This window comes from Ceratotherium simum, chromosome 12, assembly GCF_057802395.1.
Source record: "Ceratotherium simum simum isolate JZ-2026a chromosome 12, ASM5780239v1, whole genome shotgun sequence".
Classification (NCBI taxonomy): Eukaryota; Metazoa; Chordata; class Mammalia; order Perissodactyla; family Rhinocerotidae; genus Ceratotherium; species Ceratotherium simum.
Window position 1 is genome coordinate 27,587,592 of NC_141911.1, and position 17,897 is coordinate 27,605,488.

General features: G+C 38.5%; 1 protein-coding gene across 1 annotated transcript in view; it reads left to right on the plus strand.

Annotated features, from left to right (window-relative positions):
- The first annotated feature begins 2,309 nt into the window (after positions 1-2,309).
- The window catches only part of SPMIP2 (sperm microtubule inner protein 2), a 128,010-nt gene continuing 112,422 nt past the window's right edge, over positions 2,310-17,897 (plus strand). The window contains exon 1 of the mRNA XM_087437483.1: positions 2,310-2,635. Within this exon, the coding sequence (XP_087293609.1) occupies positions 2,572-2,635 (64 nt within the window). The 5' untranslated portion in view covers positions 2,310-2,571. The remainder of the gene's footprint in view (positions 2,636-17,897) is intronic.

A 17,897-nucleotide genomic window follows, 5' to 3' on the forward strand; every position in this document is an offset into this window, starting at 1 on the left:
TAGATATCCCCTATTTTAAGGATTTTACTTTGGAACCATGTAACTATTTTACTTAATCATAAAATAATTTTTAAAATCCCTTAAAAAATGAAACAAAACAAAACAAATGAACCTAAACATATATTGAGTTGGTGGAATACTCTCCCAGAGAAGAACTAACTCTGATTTTTCTCCTCTATTTTCCCTTCCCTCTAGCTTTTGCCATCAGAACTGCTGACCCTAAGCCCACAACACATTGTAAAGTCTTTAAGTCTCTATGGCAAAGCGGAAGCCTGCATTTCCCATGGTGGGTTAAGGGGAGGTCCTCAGCCAAAATCCAAGATCTCTTTTATTTTCTGCTTATTTTACTAAAGAATTACTTTTGCTCATTCAGGTTCCTCCTTCCTTTCTCTTCTCAGCATCATGAAAACCACAAGTGAAATACCCAGTGGGGCAGGTTCCTGTCTTCCACTAGCAGGTTTCAAACTTGGATGACTTGGGAAATGGTGGTTCTGAGGACACAAACAGGGAATTTTCAGAGAGGAGCTTTCAGTGAGGGAGAGAGAGCCCTTGACTATACTAACAGGAACCAGGTAACGTCAGAAAGAGTAGAAAAGCTTCTGAGACTGCAGAGGCCAATATAGAGGTAAAGAAGAGTCCAGTGCAGGTCAGGGTTGAAGAAAATGACACTAAGGACTGACTAGTTGCCCACCATGGGGAAATGTAATCAGTTTCTGGTCAGAATGGTTGAGTGGTTAAAATGAGAAGTGTTCCTGTATAGTACGTTTGTGCATATACATCTGTGCTGCCTGGTTGTCGCAGGTCAGGTTCTCCAGAAGTTGGGGGACAAGATGGTTATTTGGGATGTACACCTGTGGACAGAAAGGGGCAGAAGCAGGATTGGGCAGAGGAAGAAGCTGGACTGTGATGAGGGCTCAACGAAGCCTCAGTCCACCAGGTGAAAAATTGTCCTGTGGCAGACAGAAATGACTGGCCCTTGTACCCTCACCTCACTTAGTCATCTGACACAGGCTGCCCCAGAAAGGGCTTTACCTCAAACAGCAGAGGCAGCTCTCTGCAGCTAATGCAGACTCTGAAGGAGCTGCCAGCTGGAGGCTGTCTCCTGGCAACATTTCCTGCAGCCCAGATACAAGCCCTTCCTTGAAGGGGGACCTGGATGGCACATCTCTCTGCCTACCATACTAGCAAAACTGTCCATGGTTAATAGAGAGTATTTTCATTTTAATTTCTCCCAACAAACAAAAGGTATCACATTTTCAGTAAAGAACCGCATATATTTAGTGTTGAAGTCCAAATTACTATTAGAATTTATATTCCATGGATTATCAGGTGGTCAATATTATATTTCTGAGCAGGCTGGAATTAGCTATTTATTCGTTTATTCATCCCACAAACATTTATTACATATTTATTGTAGTCTCTGGAAATTGAAATTGAAATATGAATAAAGACACTTTTCCCATAAACTCCTAGGAGTTAGATTCTAGTGAGGAGGCAGACAAAATAGACAATTAAAGCAAAGTGGTGGGCCGGCCCTGTGGTTTGGTGGTTAAGTGCGCGCGCTGCGATGCTGGTGGCCCGGGTTCGGATCCCGGGTGCGCATCGAGGCACCACTTCTCCATTCATCCTGAGGCCGAGTCCCACATACAACAACTAGAAGGATGTGCAGCTACGACACACAACTATCCACTGGGGCTTTGGGAAAAATAAAATAAATAAAATCTTTAAAAAAAAAAAAAAAGCAAAGTGGTAAGAGTTAAAAAAAAAAAAAAAGGTATAAACAAGATAATATAGAAGTTAAAGGGGCATGAATGAGAAAGTATTTAGCTATGTCTCCAGGCATCCTCCTGGAAGAGGAGATGTGGGCTCTGGCTCTCAGAGAACAAGAAATATTTGCTTGGAGAACAAGAAATATTTGCATAGGAACATTACAGGAAGAGCAAATTGCATGTGTAAAGGCTCAGAAGAATGAAAGAGCATTGCACATTATGGGAACTATAAATTGATTGATAGGACCAAGGCACAGATGGTAAGTATTGATATATGAGGCTGAGAAAAAATATATATATATTTATCTTATTCATTTATTAATATAGTTTTAATTGTACTTTATCTAGCCAATGTTTCTCAAGTACATTTAACAATGCTTTCGGTTATTGTTTGTTTGTTTTTTCAATAACACCCCTCTGCAGAACATCGTTGGGGAAATATTGAAAGACAGTGTTGACTGAGCCAGCCAGGTCATCTGTGACCTAAGCCTGTTTTAGACCTAGTACCTGAACAGGTCTGTTCTGCTTGATATTGACAGATAAGGGAGAGATATTATTGGATGCAATTCCTGGGAATGCTACAGGAATTGCATCTGTCTGTTCTTGGAGACCAGAATACTGAACTCTGTTAGAAGGAACACTCCATCTCCCTGTCATAAAGAGTCCTTAGCAACCACCTACCTAGTTCAGGTCACAGACAAGGAGAGTAGTGACTATAGAGTCCTTGACTCTTTCTGGTGCAGGTAAACTTGTCTCTGGAAGCTGAGGAAGAAAATCCAGAGGCACGGTTAAGACCTTAGCCATGGCATCTGTATCCTATCGAGAGCCAATATCCACCACAGTGGGAAAACGGATGATTGTTACAGGTAAAGAGTTTTTGTGTATGTTTCCACAAGGAGAGCTGAACTTTCTTTATCCCTTGTCTATATGATGCTCACCTATGATACTCACAGGATGGATATAAGAATGAAATAATCACATATGCTTATTTTATACCATACTGCTGCTCTGATCATGCATGCTCAGTCTGGGCATCAACACCATGCTGCCATCAAGAGATCTGTGGCATTCCAGTTCTCACTGTATCTGAGCTAACTTTCACAAAGGAACATTTTTGTATCACAAAGTTTATGTTTTGTATAAGGGGAACTACTCTGATGTTAATAAAAAGTATACTTTTGATCAAATGTTAATTATTACTGATTTAATCTTCTTGTATTTTTATAAACGACATATTTGGTTGATAAAAATTTGAGCAAGATGTGCGTTAAACCTAGTACAATTGTTGGCTTGCATTTTGTTCTTGCAACTTGCTTTAAATGATGTGGGTGGTATGTGTGTGTGGAATTACAATAAAATGTAATTAAATAGACTATGACTAATTGTAATAGGTCTATAAGAAATAAACTAAATTTCATCTTATTTCCTTTATATTTTTAAATCATGAGCAAATTTTATAAGCATATACTCTTGCTTACCTGTAAATTTTCACTTAAATCGTGAGAAACCTGGCTTTAACTGTTTGCCATTCATTTACTTAATTGTTTAATTCCAGTATATACATATACAAGTATCAGAATTGTTAACCTGTACGCCGTGGGAAAAAACTTTATCAATTAGAGTACAGTGCTTCCTTGCAGTTCCTTTTGCCTTTAGACTTACAGACTCTACTCATTTCCAAAATTATTTAGGTTAGCATCTTTTCCTCCCACCCCCTTCAGTGCAGTTGTTTCATACATTTGTAATGTAGTTAAATTCTCTTGTCACAGTCTGAATTCCTTTCTGGAATCCTCCAACCTCCTAAATGATTTTTTTTAAAATTTTGCGTACATCGGGCCGGCCCCGTGGCTTAGCGGTTAAGTGTGTGCGCTCCGCTGCTGGCGGCCGGGGTTCGGATCCCAGGCGCGCACCGACGCGCCGCTTCTCCGGCCATGCTGAGGCCGCGTCCCACATACAGCAACTAGAAGGATGTGCAGCTATGACATGCAACTATCTACTGGGGCTTTGGGGGAAAAAATAAATAAATAAATAAAATTAAAAAAAAAGAATTTTGCGTACATCAAGGTTTGCTCTTTGTGCTGTAAAGTCTATAGGTTTTGAGAAATTCATAAGGCCATGTATCCACCGTTATAGTATCATACGGAATAGTTTCATCACTCTAAAAATCCCCTGTGCTCCACCTATCCATTTCCCCCTTTTCTCTCTCTGTACTCCTAGCAACCACTGATCTTTTCATGGTATCTATAGTTTCACCTTTTCCTGAAAGTCATAGAGCTGGAATCATACAGTATGTAGCTTTTTCAGATTGGCTTCTTTAGCTTGCCAATATGCATGAAGTTTCCTCTATGTCTTGAGAGCTCATTTCTTTCTTTCATGGAATAATTTTCCATTGTATGGATGTACCACAATTTATCTATTCACCTATGGAATGAGATCTTGGTTGCTTGCAGTTTTTTGGCAATTCTGAAAAAAGCCTCTATAAATATTTATGTGCTGGCTTTTGCATGAATATGTTTTCAAATCAATTTGGTAAATACTTAGGAAAGTGATTGTTGTATCATATGGTAAGACTATGTTTAGTTTTGTAAGAAACCACCAAACTGTCTTCCAAACAGCTGTACCATTTTGCATTTCCACCGACAATGAGTGCAAGTTCTGTTGCTTGGCATCCTTGTCAGCATTTGGCATTGTCTGTTTTTTGACTTTTAGCCATTCTAATAGGTATGTTATATCTCATTGTTTTTTTTGTTAGGAAGATCAGCCCTGAGCTAACATCCATGCCAATCCTCCTGTTTTTGCTGAGGAAGACCGGCTCTGAGCTAACATCTATTGCCAATCCTCCTCCTTTTTTTCCCCAAAGCCCCAGTAGATATTTTGTATGTTATAGTTGCACATCCTTCTAGTTGCTGTATGTGGGACGCCGCCTCAGCATGGCCGGAGAAGCGGTGCATCGGTGCACGCCTGGGATCCGAACCCAGGCTGCTAGTAGTAGAGCGCACACACTTAACCGCTGAGCGACGGGGCCGGCCCCTCTCATTGTTTTTTTAATTCACAATTCCCTAATCACAGATGTTCATATACTTATTTGCCATCTGTATATCTTTTTTGATGAGATGTCTGTTCATAATGTTTACCTGTTTTATAATTGGGTTTTTTGTTTTCTTATTGTTGAGTTTTAAGAGTTCCATGTAAATTTTGGATACAAGTCCTTTATCAGATAAGTATTTTGCGAATATTTTGTCACCATCTGTGACTTGTCTTTTCATTCTAACATAATCTTTCGTAGAGTAGAAGTTTTTAGTTTTAATAAAGTGCAACTAATCAATTTTTTCTTTCATGGATCATGCTTTTGATGTATCTAAACATTCATCACCAAACCCCAGGTCACCTAGATTTTTCTTCTATATTTTCTTCTAGAGGTTTTACACCATTGTGTTTTCATTTAGGGCTATGATCATTTTGAGGTGATTTTTGTGTCTCTCAAACTTTTCGTTTCTATTAGCCAATAAATTTCATCTTTCCTAAAGCCAGTTTGGATTGGGTTTTCTGTCACTTGCAACTGTGTTTCTTCACTGATACTGAAAATTTCTTCCAATCTATGTCAGTGTATACTTAGTTTTATGTATTTACTTAGTTCAAATTCTTGTCACTTTTGATAGACTTATGATCTTTTATTATATTGATGTGTAATAATTAACTTCACATTCTCCTGTATTTTATATTTAATTTCCAAATTGTTGCTGTTATAATAAAGATACATGAATAATTTTGCATAAATAATTTTTCTCTTTCTGTTATTTTCTTGTGATATATTTACAAAGAGTGGAATTAGCAGGTGGAAGATATAGACTGTTAATGTCACAAACTTTGGAGGATTGTGTGAAATACTATGAACAATGTATTTGTGTTTAAAGCCTGCAAATAGTTTTTAAAATCACTTTTATTTATTTTTAATAACTGGAGAGGTATATATCAACCTTTTTTTGAATGTAACTTTAAAAAATTTTATAATGAGTATTTTTAAACATGTGCCAATAAACTCCCACTTACCTGTCACCCATATTCAAGAATTATCAAAATTTTTCCACATTTGATTCACATGTCTTTTTTCTTTTTCTTTTGCTAGAATATTTTAAAGTGAATCTCAGATGTTATATTATCTCATCCTTATATATTTCATTGTGCATCTCTAAAAAATATGAACATTTTCTTATGTAACCACATTACCATTATCACACCTAACAAAATTAACAATTATCCTTTGGCATCATGTAATAACTAGTCCATAATAAAATTTCCCTGATTGTCTCTAAAATGTATTTTTACAGTTGATTGTGAGAATAAAGACCCAAATGAGGTCCACACATTGCATTTGGTTGAGTTGACTCTTTTAGTATCTTTGTAGCTGGTGCAACCTTCCTTCTTTTTTTCTTGCCATTTACTTGTTGCAGAAATTGAGTCAGTTATCCAGTAGAGAGGTCCAATGTTCTGGGTTTGTCTGTTGCTTCCTTGTCACATCATTTAACATGTTCCTCTATCCTGTGTATTTTCCGTAAATTGAATTTGGTTCTAAGGGCTTGATTATAGTCAGATTCAACCCTTTAGGAAAGTGCATGTCTTGAATGCAGCTGTGGTCAACACGCAACACTCTTAAGCAGTTCAAACATAAGAATTTCAATTCTATAAAGCCCATTTCTTAGTACCTTTCTAATTTATTGGGACTCAGACCCCTTTCCTCTATATTTGGAACTGTTTTTAATGGAAAGCCCATGTTCTCATAAAAATGTTGGCCTAAGTGGTTATGTACCTGGTTAGGCAAACAAAAAGTTGATTTAATCCATACCATACATCAAATATTGTATAGTTGCAATAAAAACATAAAAAATATCTTGTCACTATTAATAATTAATGTAAAAACAACAAAATATCATGAAAACCATTTTTAAAAATTATCTTGAATGCTCACATGTAAGGAAAAACTAACCAGATTATACGATGATAAGAAAATAGCTGAGAAATTTTGTGGCAATTTTGAGGATGATTTTGGAGCACTTTTTAAGAGTTTTATAGGATTTTTATTGATGTCTAATTTAATTTTAAAATCAAATTTTCCTTTCTTTTGCTATAAGTGTAACAATACTCTTATACTTATCATTGCTAGCGATAGTTGTTTTTTCGTTTCTTTAATTTCTAGTGGGACTCCATTATTCTATGAGATGATTCAATATGTGTATTTACTTAGTGTATCTTGACTACCTAACTAATTTGACCACTCATCATTTTATTTGTCTATCAGATTTCAATATTTTTCCTTTTAAAATATACTTTTGAAACTAAATTTTTATCTTATATATTTGAAATCCGATTTAACAAATGTAAGTTGAATTCCTATTGAATACTAAAAACTTGGCCATGAGCTTTGGAGGATACAAAAATGAACATGCATAAGATGTTCTCTTTCTTCTAGAAACTTATAATCTATTGTTCTGGTTAGAACATTATAGGTTATCCTGTTATCCTATTTGTTTAATCTAAATATCCATCACAGTATACTGTGTCATTGAGAGAAACACAAATCCAATTCCGAAGTCCTTGAGAAATAACGTAAAAGAAGTGGAAAAGGAGGAAAATTTCTTCACATGGATCTCCACACAATGCAGCCATATGTTTTGTTTTGGTTTGTTTTTCTACTCATTTTTATTTTGAATATAGTGATTAGAGCATAAATTACCTCCTACGTTGCAGATGGATCTTAGAATTTATTTAGTTGGCAGTTAATAAAGGGATAGAAATTCTTTTTGAAAAAACTGTCAATAAGCCCAACTTTTAAAATTTTTTAAAAAGTTGAGATGTAACATATATTTTATCAAGTACATTAATCTAGTGTTCCGCTTGATAACATTTTACAAAGTGAACACACCTATGCATCAACTTTTAGATCAAGATAGTGAACGTTTTCATTACCCTAAAAAGTTCCTTTATGTCCTTTCCCAGTCAATCCCCCCAAAGTCAAACACTGTTTTGATTTCTGTTTTTGACAACTGTAAGTCTAATCTGAAATTAGTTTAGAAATTAGAAAAATTATCACCTGTAATTTTTGTGTGTGTGTGTGAGGAAGATTGGCCCTGAGCTAACATCTGTGCCAGTCTTCCTCTATTTTATATGTGGGACACCTCCACAACATGGCTTGATGAGTGGTGTAGGTCTGCACCCAGGATCCGAACCCGTGAACCTGGGCCGCCAAAGTAAAGCGTGACAAACTTAACGACTATGCCACCAGGCTGGCCCCTCGTCTGTATTTTTAAAACATTTTATTTGCTGGCTTAGTCTTCCACATAAGTTTTACTATCAATTTGCTAAGTTTTATTACATAGTGAGGAGATTTAATAGACATTGTTTTTTTTGCATTGCAAAGATCTTACTATGAAAACTCATATCATAAACAAAATTATGAAGACAGTTTAAAAGTATTTAGAGCATGGCTATGTATTTTTAAAACATCTGTTTACATACAAATGATATAGTTTGTTTACCCAGTTCCAGATTCTGTTTTAAAATTACAAAATTACATTTAAAAAATATATTTTTTCATGAATTCCCACTTAGCCCAAATTAGAGAGATTTATGGAATAATTAATATGAGATGTTAAGTTTAAATGGCAGCATAACAGATAATCTAATTTACCTATAATTTTTCAGATGGGAATACTGAGGTTCAGAGAGCTAAGAGACTCACTCAAAGTCACACAGCCTTGATGAGAAGGATGGAGGCCTCCGCCTGCCCCTTGTTTTATGATGTATTTATGTACATTATATCCAGATTACTGACTAAATAAAAATATTAATGTATGTAGTCAGCCATTATATATCTACTAGAAAATCTGCTCTTGTAAACCACGAATATTGCAGAATTCCACCTTATAAAGAAGGAATCACAACATGATATTTCCGTTAGAAATATGTTAGAATTGGAAATACTGTCTAGGAAACAGCCAATACCAATATGATGAATGAAACCATAAGTGGTAGGAGAAGTACATAAATGTGTACGTAATTTTGAAAAGCATTGCTCCATTAGCCTGGGACTCAGACCCATTTATTCATCTCGTTTTTGCCCTGTGAAACTGTCACACTAATAGTTATGTCTCAAATTCAATTATTTTAAAAATAGAAAATGACTTCACACTGAATTGCCAGTTATTTCCTATTTGAAGAAAGAATAAAACAGTCCTGCTACAAATTCAGCTTAAGTCTCAGCACTATAATTCATAAAGCAAATATTTCGGATTTTTAAAAAGTAAGTCATGACAAAAGCTTACACATTTTAATGGCACTGATGCAAGTGGTTGGCTAGTCTGTATTTTATTCCATAGTCCTAGAATGTGACTTGCCTGAATCAAAACTTGTCTACAAGTGACAGTAGTTCCAAATCAATCCTACCTTAAACTGCTGGTCACCTAAATCATCACCAATGTGATCTGCAGGAAAATCATTAGTTGCTGCCATCAATTGAAAAGCATCTAAAGAGGACTTCAAAGGGCAAGCTTTGTCTCATACTCTAGTTTTTCTGTTTTTGTTTTTTTTAGAACAATAAACACCTTTATTACATGAACTAAGATGGGAAGGAGAAGGGTTTATTTGCCTTTCTGGGTCTTGATTTAATTTTCCAAAGTTAATACCTTGTAGGTTACAGTAATGTCGCTTCTTTAAATCAGGCAGAAATGCTCAGGATTAAGCAAAAAAAGTTTTTTGTTGTTGAAACAGGGTTTGAAAAAATTAATTATTTTGTCAAAGATTAGTTGATTTACTGTGTTACTGTGGGCTGGGCACTATGCACCCTTCAAGAAAACAGATAAGCATGAAGATCCTGCTTTAAGAAGCAAGGACTATAAACTTAGACATCAATCTTGGCTTTTCCTCTTAATCTTTCTGGCCTCAGTATTCTTATCTGTAATTTGGGGATAATAGTACCCATTTTATAAGTTTTTCTCTGATGATTTAATGAAATGAAAGTACCTGCTTATAATATGAATTCAATAACTTTTTGGCACTTTCTTTTCCTTTAAGGAGGTGTACTGTTTTTTTCTTGAGAAGCTGATTATCTGGAGGAGGGAGGTGCTGGGAGAGGACAAAAGAAATCATCCTAAAACCCTATTTTTTCATAATAAACAACCAAGTACACTTTATTTCCCAAAGTCTGAAGCCGTAAGCAAGTTTTTAAAGGGCACAGAGAGAAACAATATAAGATTATCTAACCCAGTGGGTTTTAAACTTTAATGTTCATATTAATCCCCTGGGGAGTCTTGTTAAAATGCAGGTTCGGGTTCCAAACGTTATTGGGGGGTGGTTGGTGCTGAGAGTTTGCCTTTCTATGAAGCTCCCAGGTGATGCCCATGTTGCTGGTCCAGGGACCACGCTTTGAGTAGCAAGGATCTAAATTCTTCTGGCTCCACCATTTACTTACTATTGTGACCTTGGACAAGATATTTACCTCTGTGTGCCTCAGTTATACCATCGGTAAAATGGCAATAATAGTATCTACTTCATAAGGTTGCTGGGAGTTTTAAGTGAGTTGATGCATGCAGAATACTTAGAACAGTGCCTGGCATGTGGTAAGCTCCATATATGTGTTGACTATTGTCATCTGACGTAGATCACCAGCAATATAAGTAAACTGCTGGCTACTGGGCCCAAAAGATGAAGTTATTTGTGATGCTAATAATTAGAGCCCACACAAAATATATTTTTTAACTTTCTGACTGTTGGCCTTTTGGATTTTCCTATAAACCTCATCTAAAAAATACTAAATAAAACAAGTTCCATTGAAAAGGTGTTATGGTAGAATGGCAGATTTTGGAATACTACCTATAAACCTCATTAATTTACATAATCTTGGTTGATGAAAATGATATGTCTTCTAGAGTCAGGAAGAACAGAAAGATCTCCTTAGGGTGCTCGGGGTGGGAAGTCTTTCACTACAGGCACCATCTTTGTTCACTTTGAGTCCCTTTCCCTTGCCTTTCCTCCCTCTCCTGCAAGAGGAGACATGGCATACGCTGAACTCCAGCAAGGAAGCTTTACCCTTGACACCTGCTGCGTATGATCCTAGTCGATTTCATTCACAGCAAGTGATAAAGGGTAACGTGCCTCACTGTCTTGCTAACCCCAGTTGCCAGCAATTATCTCAGAAAAGGTAAAACCTTTCTCAGCGCCTATTAAAAGGCCCCTTTGGCCACACATATCATCTTTTAGAAAAATACACTCCAGGGAAAAGTCTGAGATCCACAGAAGATTATCCATGCCTTTAAGAATAACAGCACTGAAAGAGACCTCAAATCGTTTATTTGGTCAAATCATTTATTTGGGGCAGCACTTTCTAAAATAAAGGAAATAATTGCTGGAAACTACAGAATTGCAGAGAGGGAGTCATTTGAGGGGAAGACATGAGCTGACTGATTGCTCCTGTTCTATATTAAGGGTTAAACTAGACAAACATCACAAGGAGTCCTACCACCCCATTTCCAAGCAGAGTCTGAGCAGGACTGAGTTTCTCTCACAAGGACCCAGAATAGCCTTAGGAAATCTTCTGGTGGAGGAAAGGAGAGATATGGTGTATATCTAAGCCTCATTCTTGGCAGTCAAGTGAACTGCCCTGGGGATGGAAGTGGAGGGACCTGAGAGCAGATCTAGGAGCCCTAAGTGGCTGGATTAGATGCAGCAGCTTCTAAGTTTACTAACCAATGATCAAAACTCGCCACTGCAGAACTGGGGGAGGGAGGCAGCTACAGAGGAAAAAAGAGACATGGTGTGCCATGAAATGTGAGCCAAATCCAGTTTCTGGGTCCTTTGTGACATTCTTTTTTTTTTTTAATTGAGGTCACATTGGTTTATAACATTAAGTAAATTTCAAGTGTACATCATTATATTTTGGCTTCTGTATAGGTTATATTGTGTTCACCACCAAAAGTCTAGTTTCCATCTATCACCATACATATGTGCCCCTTTACCCCTTTCACCCTTCCCTTACCTCCTTCCCCTCTGATAACCACCAGTCTGTTCTCCGTATCTATGTGTTTGTTTTTTTATCTTCCACATATTAGTGAAATCATACAGTGTTTGTCTTTCTCTGTCTGACTTATTTCAGTTAGCATAATACCCTCAAGGTCCATCCATGTTGTCACAAATGGCACGATTTCATCTTTTTTATGGCTGAGTAATATTCCATTGTATATATATACCACACCTCCTTTACCCATTCTTCCATTGATGGGCACTTAGGTTGCTTCCAAGTCTTGGCTATTGTGACTAAAACTGCAATGAACATAGGGATGCATATATCTTTTCAAATTAGTGTTTTCATGTTCTTTGGATAAATACCCAGAAGTGACATTCTACTGCCAGTAATACTAAGATCTCCCTTAAGGGGACTCTGAGCTAACCATAATCTCAAGTCTAGGGCACTGATTCTCGAAATGTAATACACGTAAGAACCACTTATGGAGACTTTTAAGAATGCAGAATGCCCAAAACTCTGAGTTAGTTTTTCTGAGATCCTAGAACCTGGATGTTAGACAAGCACACCAAAAGACTGTGATACAGGTAGTTCATGTGACACATTGTGGGAAACACAGTAGGCCCTAGGGCAGTAGGAAATGTATACGTTCTGCTCCTGGAAGCTCACATATGTTCCAATTCTATTGCTCTGTAAGATCTGACTTCCATCTAGTCAGAAGAAGATCCAAAGTCTCAGCTCACAAACATTGACTTTTAAAAGTAATTTAAAGGCTCACAATTAAAAAAAAAAAGATGAGAACATGTGTATGATTCAAATTAGTGTGCGTTATATCATTCTGTAAATGATTATATAAAAACAAAATATGTTCTTCAGCTCAATGAATTACGGCACTGGTGACAGGATAATTAGGAATCTAAGCAGTCAAAACTTATGCAAACAAAGCTATCTCAAGTTAAGGCAGTTAAGGAAGATTAGTGAATAAATGCTGAAGCAATCGGGTTAAATAAAATCTTTGTTCATCGGAAGGAAATAATACTTCCCACATCTCTTTTTTTAGGGATTTCCAGACTCTTTTAAACTTTAATTTAAAAACTAAGGAACTATCACCACCCTGTTTTGACAAAATGGAAGCAGAACAAAGTAGACGTGCTAGTCATGTGGGCTAAATAAAGACGTTAAAAAGAAACACAAGACCTATGATTCTGTGATCCTGGGCACTGACATGGTAAATCGCACTTTCTTTCCCGAGGATTGTGTAGCCACTTAGAACACAGGATTCACCACTGAACCACACTCACTTCCCCATCACCAATCCACACAGGGTGTGCATGTGCCTATGTGTGCACACAAGCTCACACACGCACCCTTTGACACGTGGAAATGCCCTAAGGAACGTCAGCTCCTCTTGTCTGCAGGGATACTAAAGAAAAACAAAAAAAACACCACACACATGACCCAAAAAACAAAAAACTATCAGTTCTAGATATCAGGGATTTCTTTTTTTCCCCTCAAACCGAGTGTCTTAGACTCCCTTGAAATGGGCCAAAAAAAAAAAAAAAAAGATAGCTTATCATTGACTTTGGCATATAATTACTCAGAAGATAAAGATTGAAATGCGAGTTTGCAGTAAATCCCCAATATTGTGATAATTCCACCTCTGCTTCCAAGGGAGGGGAGGTGCTGTGGAAATATCGTCTATATGTATGGATTGTTTTGTGTGAGGACTATAAAGTAGGAAGCTATTTACATTACTCTATATATTGGCCAAGAACCCCATTAATCATGGTTAAATAAATAATACCCTGCTGCTACTCACCCAGAACACTCTGAGGCATGAGCGGCAGCATGGAGAAGCAGCTGGTTCACAATCAATGTGGGAGATTGAGAGCCTCCGCCTTTGCGATTTTTGGTCTGAGGACCACGGTTGTCCTGGTCCACAGCATCTTCATATAGCTGTCTCCAAACGGCAGTCACAGTTTTAATGGCCTTGGGGGATGACTTTGGAAGATTGTGACATTTATTCACAACATCCAGCTTTTATTTTAAGTTAAACTGCCTCAAACATTATTTCCAAATTTGGATGGGAGTTTGTCCAGCCATTTTTGTGTGATGATGTAATAAACATGGACAAGAAATATACGTGTAACTGTTCACTGCACTGCTATGAATCACCTAAAATAATGACAGAGTGCCTTAGCTTAAAATGTTTTGAAGTTGAAACATACATTTGGGGTTGAGATTGTGCCCAAAGGAAAATTATGTATCATACAAAAAGTTAAGACCATCTATTAAAGCAGAGAGTTCACAGAAGGTGGGGTAGGGTAGCCCGACAGATAAATGGAAAGGAAATGACACCCTGCCCACCTGGCCCAAAGGCAGAGCATCCAAGGGCAGGGATACTTTGGTTTTCTGGCACTCACCTTCTCAAATCTCAACTGGACACAATTGAGTAGATAAAATTTTGAGCAAGTGACTCCAATACAAGGCAGCTTCAAAGATGACTTCTACCGTGATTGTTATTCCTGCCGTCTGTTCATCAGAAGGGATTACAAGCATTTGGATCTTCTCCTATCTCCTACCTTCACCAAATGACTGATATCCCCTTAATCTCTGTGTCTACTCCCCGTCGCCCTTTCTCCAATCTCTCCCTATTTTCTTCTCTTCTACAAAGAGACAGAAGAAGAATGAGGAGCAAAAAAGCTGCACATAGATAATCACAAATCCTAGTTGTTCTCTGTTTATATTTCTAAAACTGCTACCAAAGGACATATAGGGAATCTTTTTTGTGTGTGTGTGTGAGGAAGATCAGCCCTGAGCTAACACCCATGCTAATCCTCCTCTTTTTGCTGAGGAAGACCGGCTCTGAGCTAACATCTATTGCCAATCCTCCTCGTTTTTTTTCCCCGAAGCCCCAGTAGATAGCTGTATGTCATAGCTGCACATCCTTCTAGTTGCTGTATGTGGGATGTGGCCTCAGCATGGCTGGAGAAGTGGTGCATCGGTGCGCGCGTGGGATCCGAACCCAGGCCGCCAGTAGCGGAGCACACACACTTAACTGCTAAGCCACGGGGCGGGCCCAGGGAATCTTGATTAGAGCTTTGAAATATAGCTCCAATACAGAGCTGATTTGTGGTATTGCCTACCCCCAACAAGCAAATCCAACAGGCTAGATGGCTGGTGCCCCGCTCCTTGTACATTTACTTCGCCCCCTTTCCGGCTTTCGTTTCTCCTGTTGTCCAGGTTGAGATCTTCTTGTTCTAGCTACACCCACATTCTGTCTTAGGATGACCAACTGTCCCAGTTTACCCAGGATGAGGGCTTTCCTTGGGCACGGAATTTTCAGTGCTGAAACTGGGATGAGTATGTCACCCTAACTCTGACCCTTAGTGGCTGTCCTAGCTGGGCCAGCCTTCCCAACCCCAACACATCCACTTCAAGGTGCGGATAGAATTCATTATCTGAATTCTGCACAAAGCAGAAAGGATGGAGAAGTGTTCATGACACTGGGGCACCAGGCAAGAGTTCCCTCATAGATAGGCCATTACCAACCTCCTCCCTTGCAGGCCCTGAGAGTAGTATGATAGGGTTCAGGCTATTCCACTGATATGATTAGGTAGAGGTCCACCTCTACTCTGAGGAAATCTTGCACAGTTATAGCAGGTGTTATTCATTGGCCTGTTTACCTCAGTCTGGTTGGGGACTGCTGTTCCTCTTGAGTAAAGACAACTTGTATCAGACCATCTATTGAGTTAATTGTAAACCCAAGCAGAGGACCCTGAATCTAACCCAAATTGTTTCTAGTAATTCAAGATGGCCTCAAATTTTGCAAGAGGAACAAGACCAGTATTCTGGGCCATCATACTTGCTTAGGGGCAAAAAATAAATAAAATCTTCTTTCTCCTTTTATGTTTTGAACTTTTCTTTTTGCCTTGTTCAACGATCAGCTGTCCAATGTTTTTGTCCAGTTTCTATCGTCAACTCATATGTGCTGCCTAACATTAGAGTCAGCTAAATCATGTAAAGTGCAAATAAGAGGAACAACTGAGCTCTGCCACAACCTAAATGTGATGGGTTTATACTGTGTCAGCTTAGCTAAGCTGGAACTATGTTTCCCAGAGTTTCCCTGTCTGCGTAGTTTTGGGTTAGTCTGGGCCACAGGAGATGTTTTGTGTGAGATTTGCAAGGCGGAAGTGAGGCAGCAGGCATATTGCTCAGGTTGGTACGGGCCATCAGGTGCTGTCGCTGCTCGTGCCTGCTGTTGCTGATGCGCTGGTCCACCTTGCTGGTGTGGGGCAGCTCCTCTAGGGCCTTCTGTATCTCATTCTTCAGCTTCATTGACTTCTGGGCCAAGTGATGTTTAGCACCTGCTTCACTCAAGTCACTTGAATCATCAAATTTGGAGGCTTGGAGGCAATGACAGACCTGCTCAAGTCCAGCTACCCTTGTGGGTTCCGGTTTATCCTACAACTATGAAGCCCACTTTCAGTCTGTCAAGAGCATTCCCAAGCCACACGTGGAATTCAGTAGCAGCATCCTGGATTTTCATAATTTATTCTTATTCTAGCTCCACATCTCACTCTGTCTTGCCTTTCTGGATGTCCTATTGCCTCAAGACTCCCTCTTTACCATTATCAAACCCACATTGGCTTGACCCATTTTCTCTGATCTGTTGCTTGTTTGTCAGCATCTGAATCACTTTCCTGAACTGGTGGTGATGGACTGACTATCCATGGTGGTTACATCACAGGCAGAGTCTTGTGAAGCTTCCCATTTGGACAGCTCCAGCTAGGGGACCAGGACTTCTGGGACTCACCTGCTTTCTAATTCCAGTTTCAAAGGATAGGGAGACAGGACATAGCCTTAGCCCCAAGGGCAGCTTAATGCAGAGTACTCTCAAAAAAAATTGTAGAAGGAAGAGGTGAATGAACTGATTGACAAATCCTTGGGAAGTGCACAATCTAGGTATTTCCCTTTACATACTGTTCATAGGCACTAACTTACAAGTTTGCCCAATTTTTCTCCTATCCAGAGAGTCCTTCTGGATATCTTTTTATCCCTAAACTGGGTCAATAATTATCTCAGCAAAAAAGGACCTTGCAGAAGGCACACATCATTTTCACTTTTTTTGCTTAATTCTTTGCCTGGAGTAGATGGGTGTTGGTGGAAAGATGAGGAGTCCTCCACAGTATCTTCTTCCTCTCTCATCCAAAATTTCTCTAACGCTACTTTCTCAATGATTTATAGGATTTATTCACTAATAGAGACTGCTGAGCAACATCCAGAAACAAATTTCAGACAAAGAGCTTCCACCTGCTCCCTCCAATCTATACTCTATTCACCCAGGCCCCCCTCTCTCATCGCTCCCTACAGAGCTTTCCAGCGTGGTGGTTACTTATGTTCATGCTCCTTTGGAGGAGACAGGTTTGCTTTTTAGTAGAAATGGAAAAGTAAAGGTATTGCAGACGCACTGCAGGAAGCAATGGGAGGGAATCCTAGAGCTTCACAAGGAATGCATTTAACTTCCTCTTTCAAGGGCTCAGCTGCTGCTCACCCAGTGTCTCCTTGTGGGGGGCGGGCTGCTGTAAGAAAGGTAATTGGGAGCACAGTAAGACTCTCTACTTAAGCCTTTTTAACTGGCAAAAAAAAGCTTGAAGTAGCCAGGCCGCAACCACAAGGGGTTACCAAAGAAAAGGTAGGAAAACAAGACAGAAAAGATGACAATCTACAAAGCCCCTCTAAGAAAAAAAAAAAAAAAAAATAGAATTAATCCTCTCCCTTTTTTTGTTAACTAGAAAATTAGAAACTAGAAAAAAGATCTGTACTTTTTAAGTTGTTGCCTTTTCCCCACTAATAATAAACACGAAAAAGTAACACCTGAGGGAGCAAAGGTACTGTTACTTTGTAATTTGTGAACACTGCCATAATAAGTGGGTTAAAGAGAGTCCAGCTAATTGGTCCATGTTTCTTGCTCTCTTCATCTGCTGTAAGGAAGAGTCAGTGTTTGAAGAGGGTGGAAAACCATAAGGTTTTTTATATAAACCTATACGTGTCGTAATGGTCTGATTAATGGACATTAGCAGCGATTTTGGAAATCTGCTTTACAGTCCATTTCT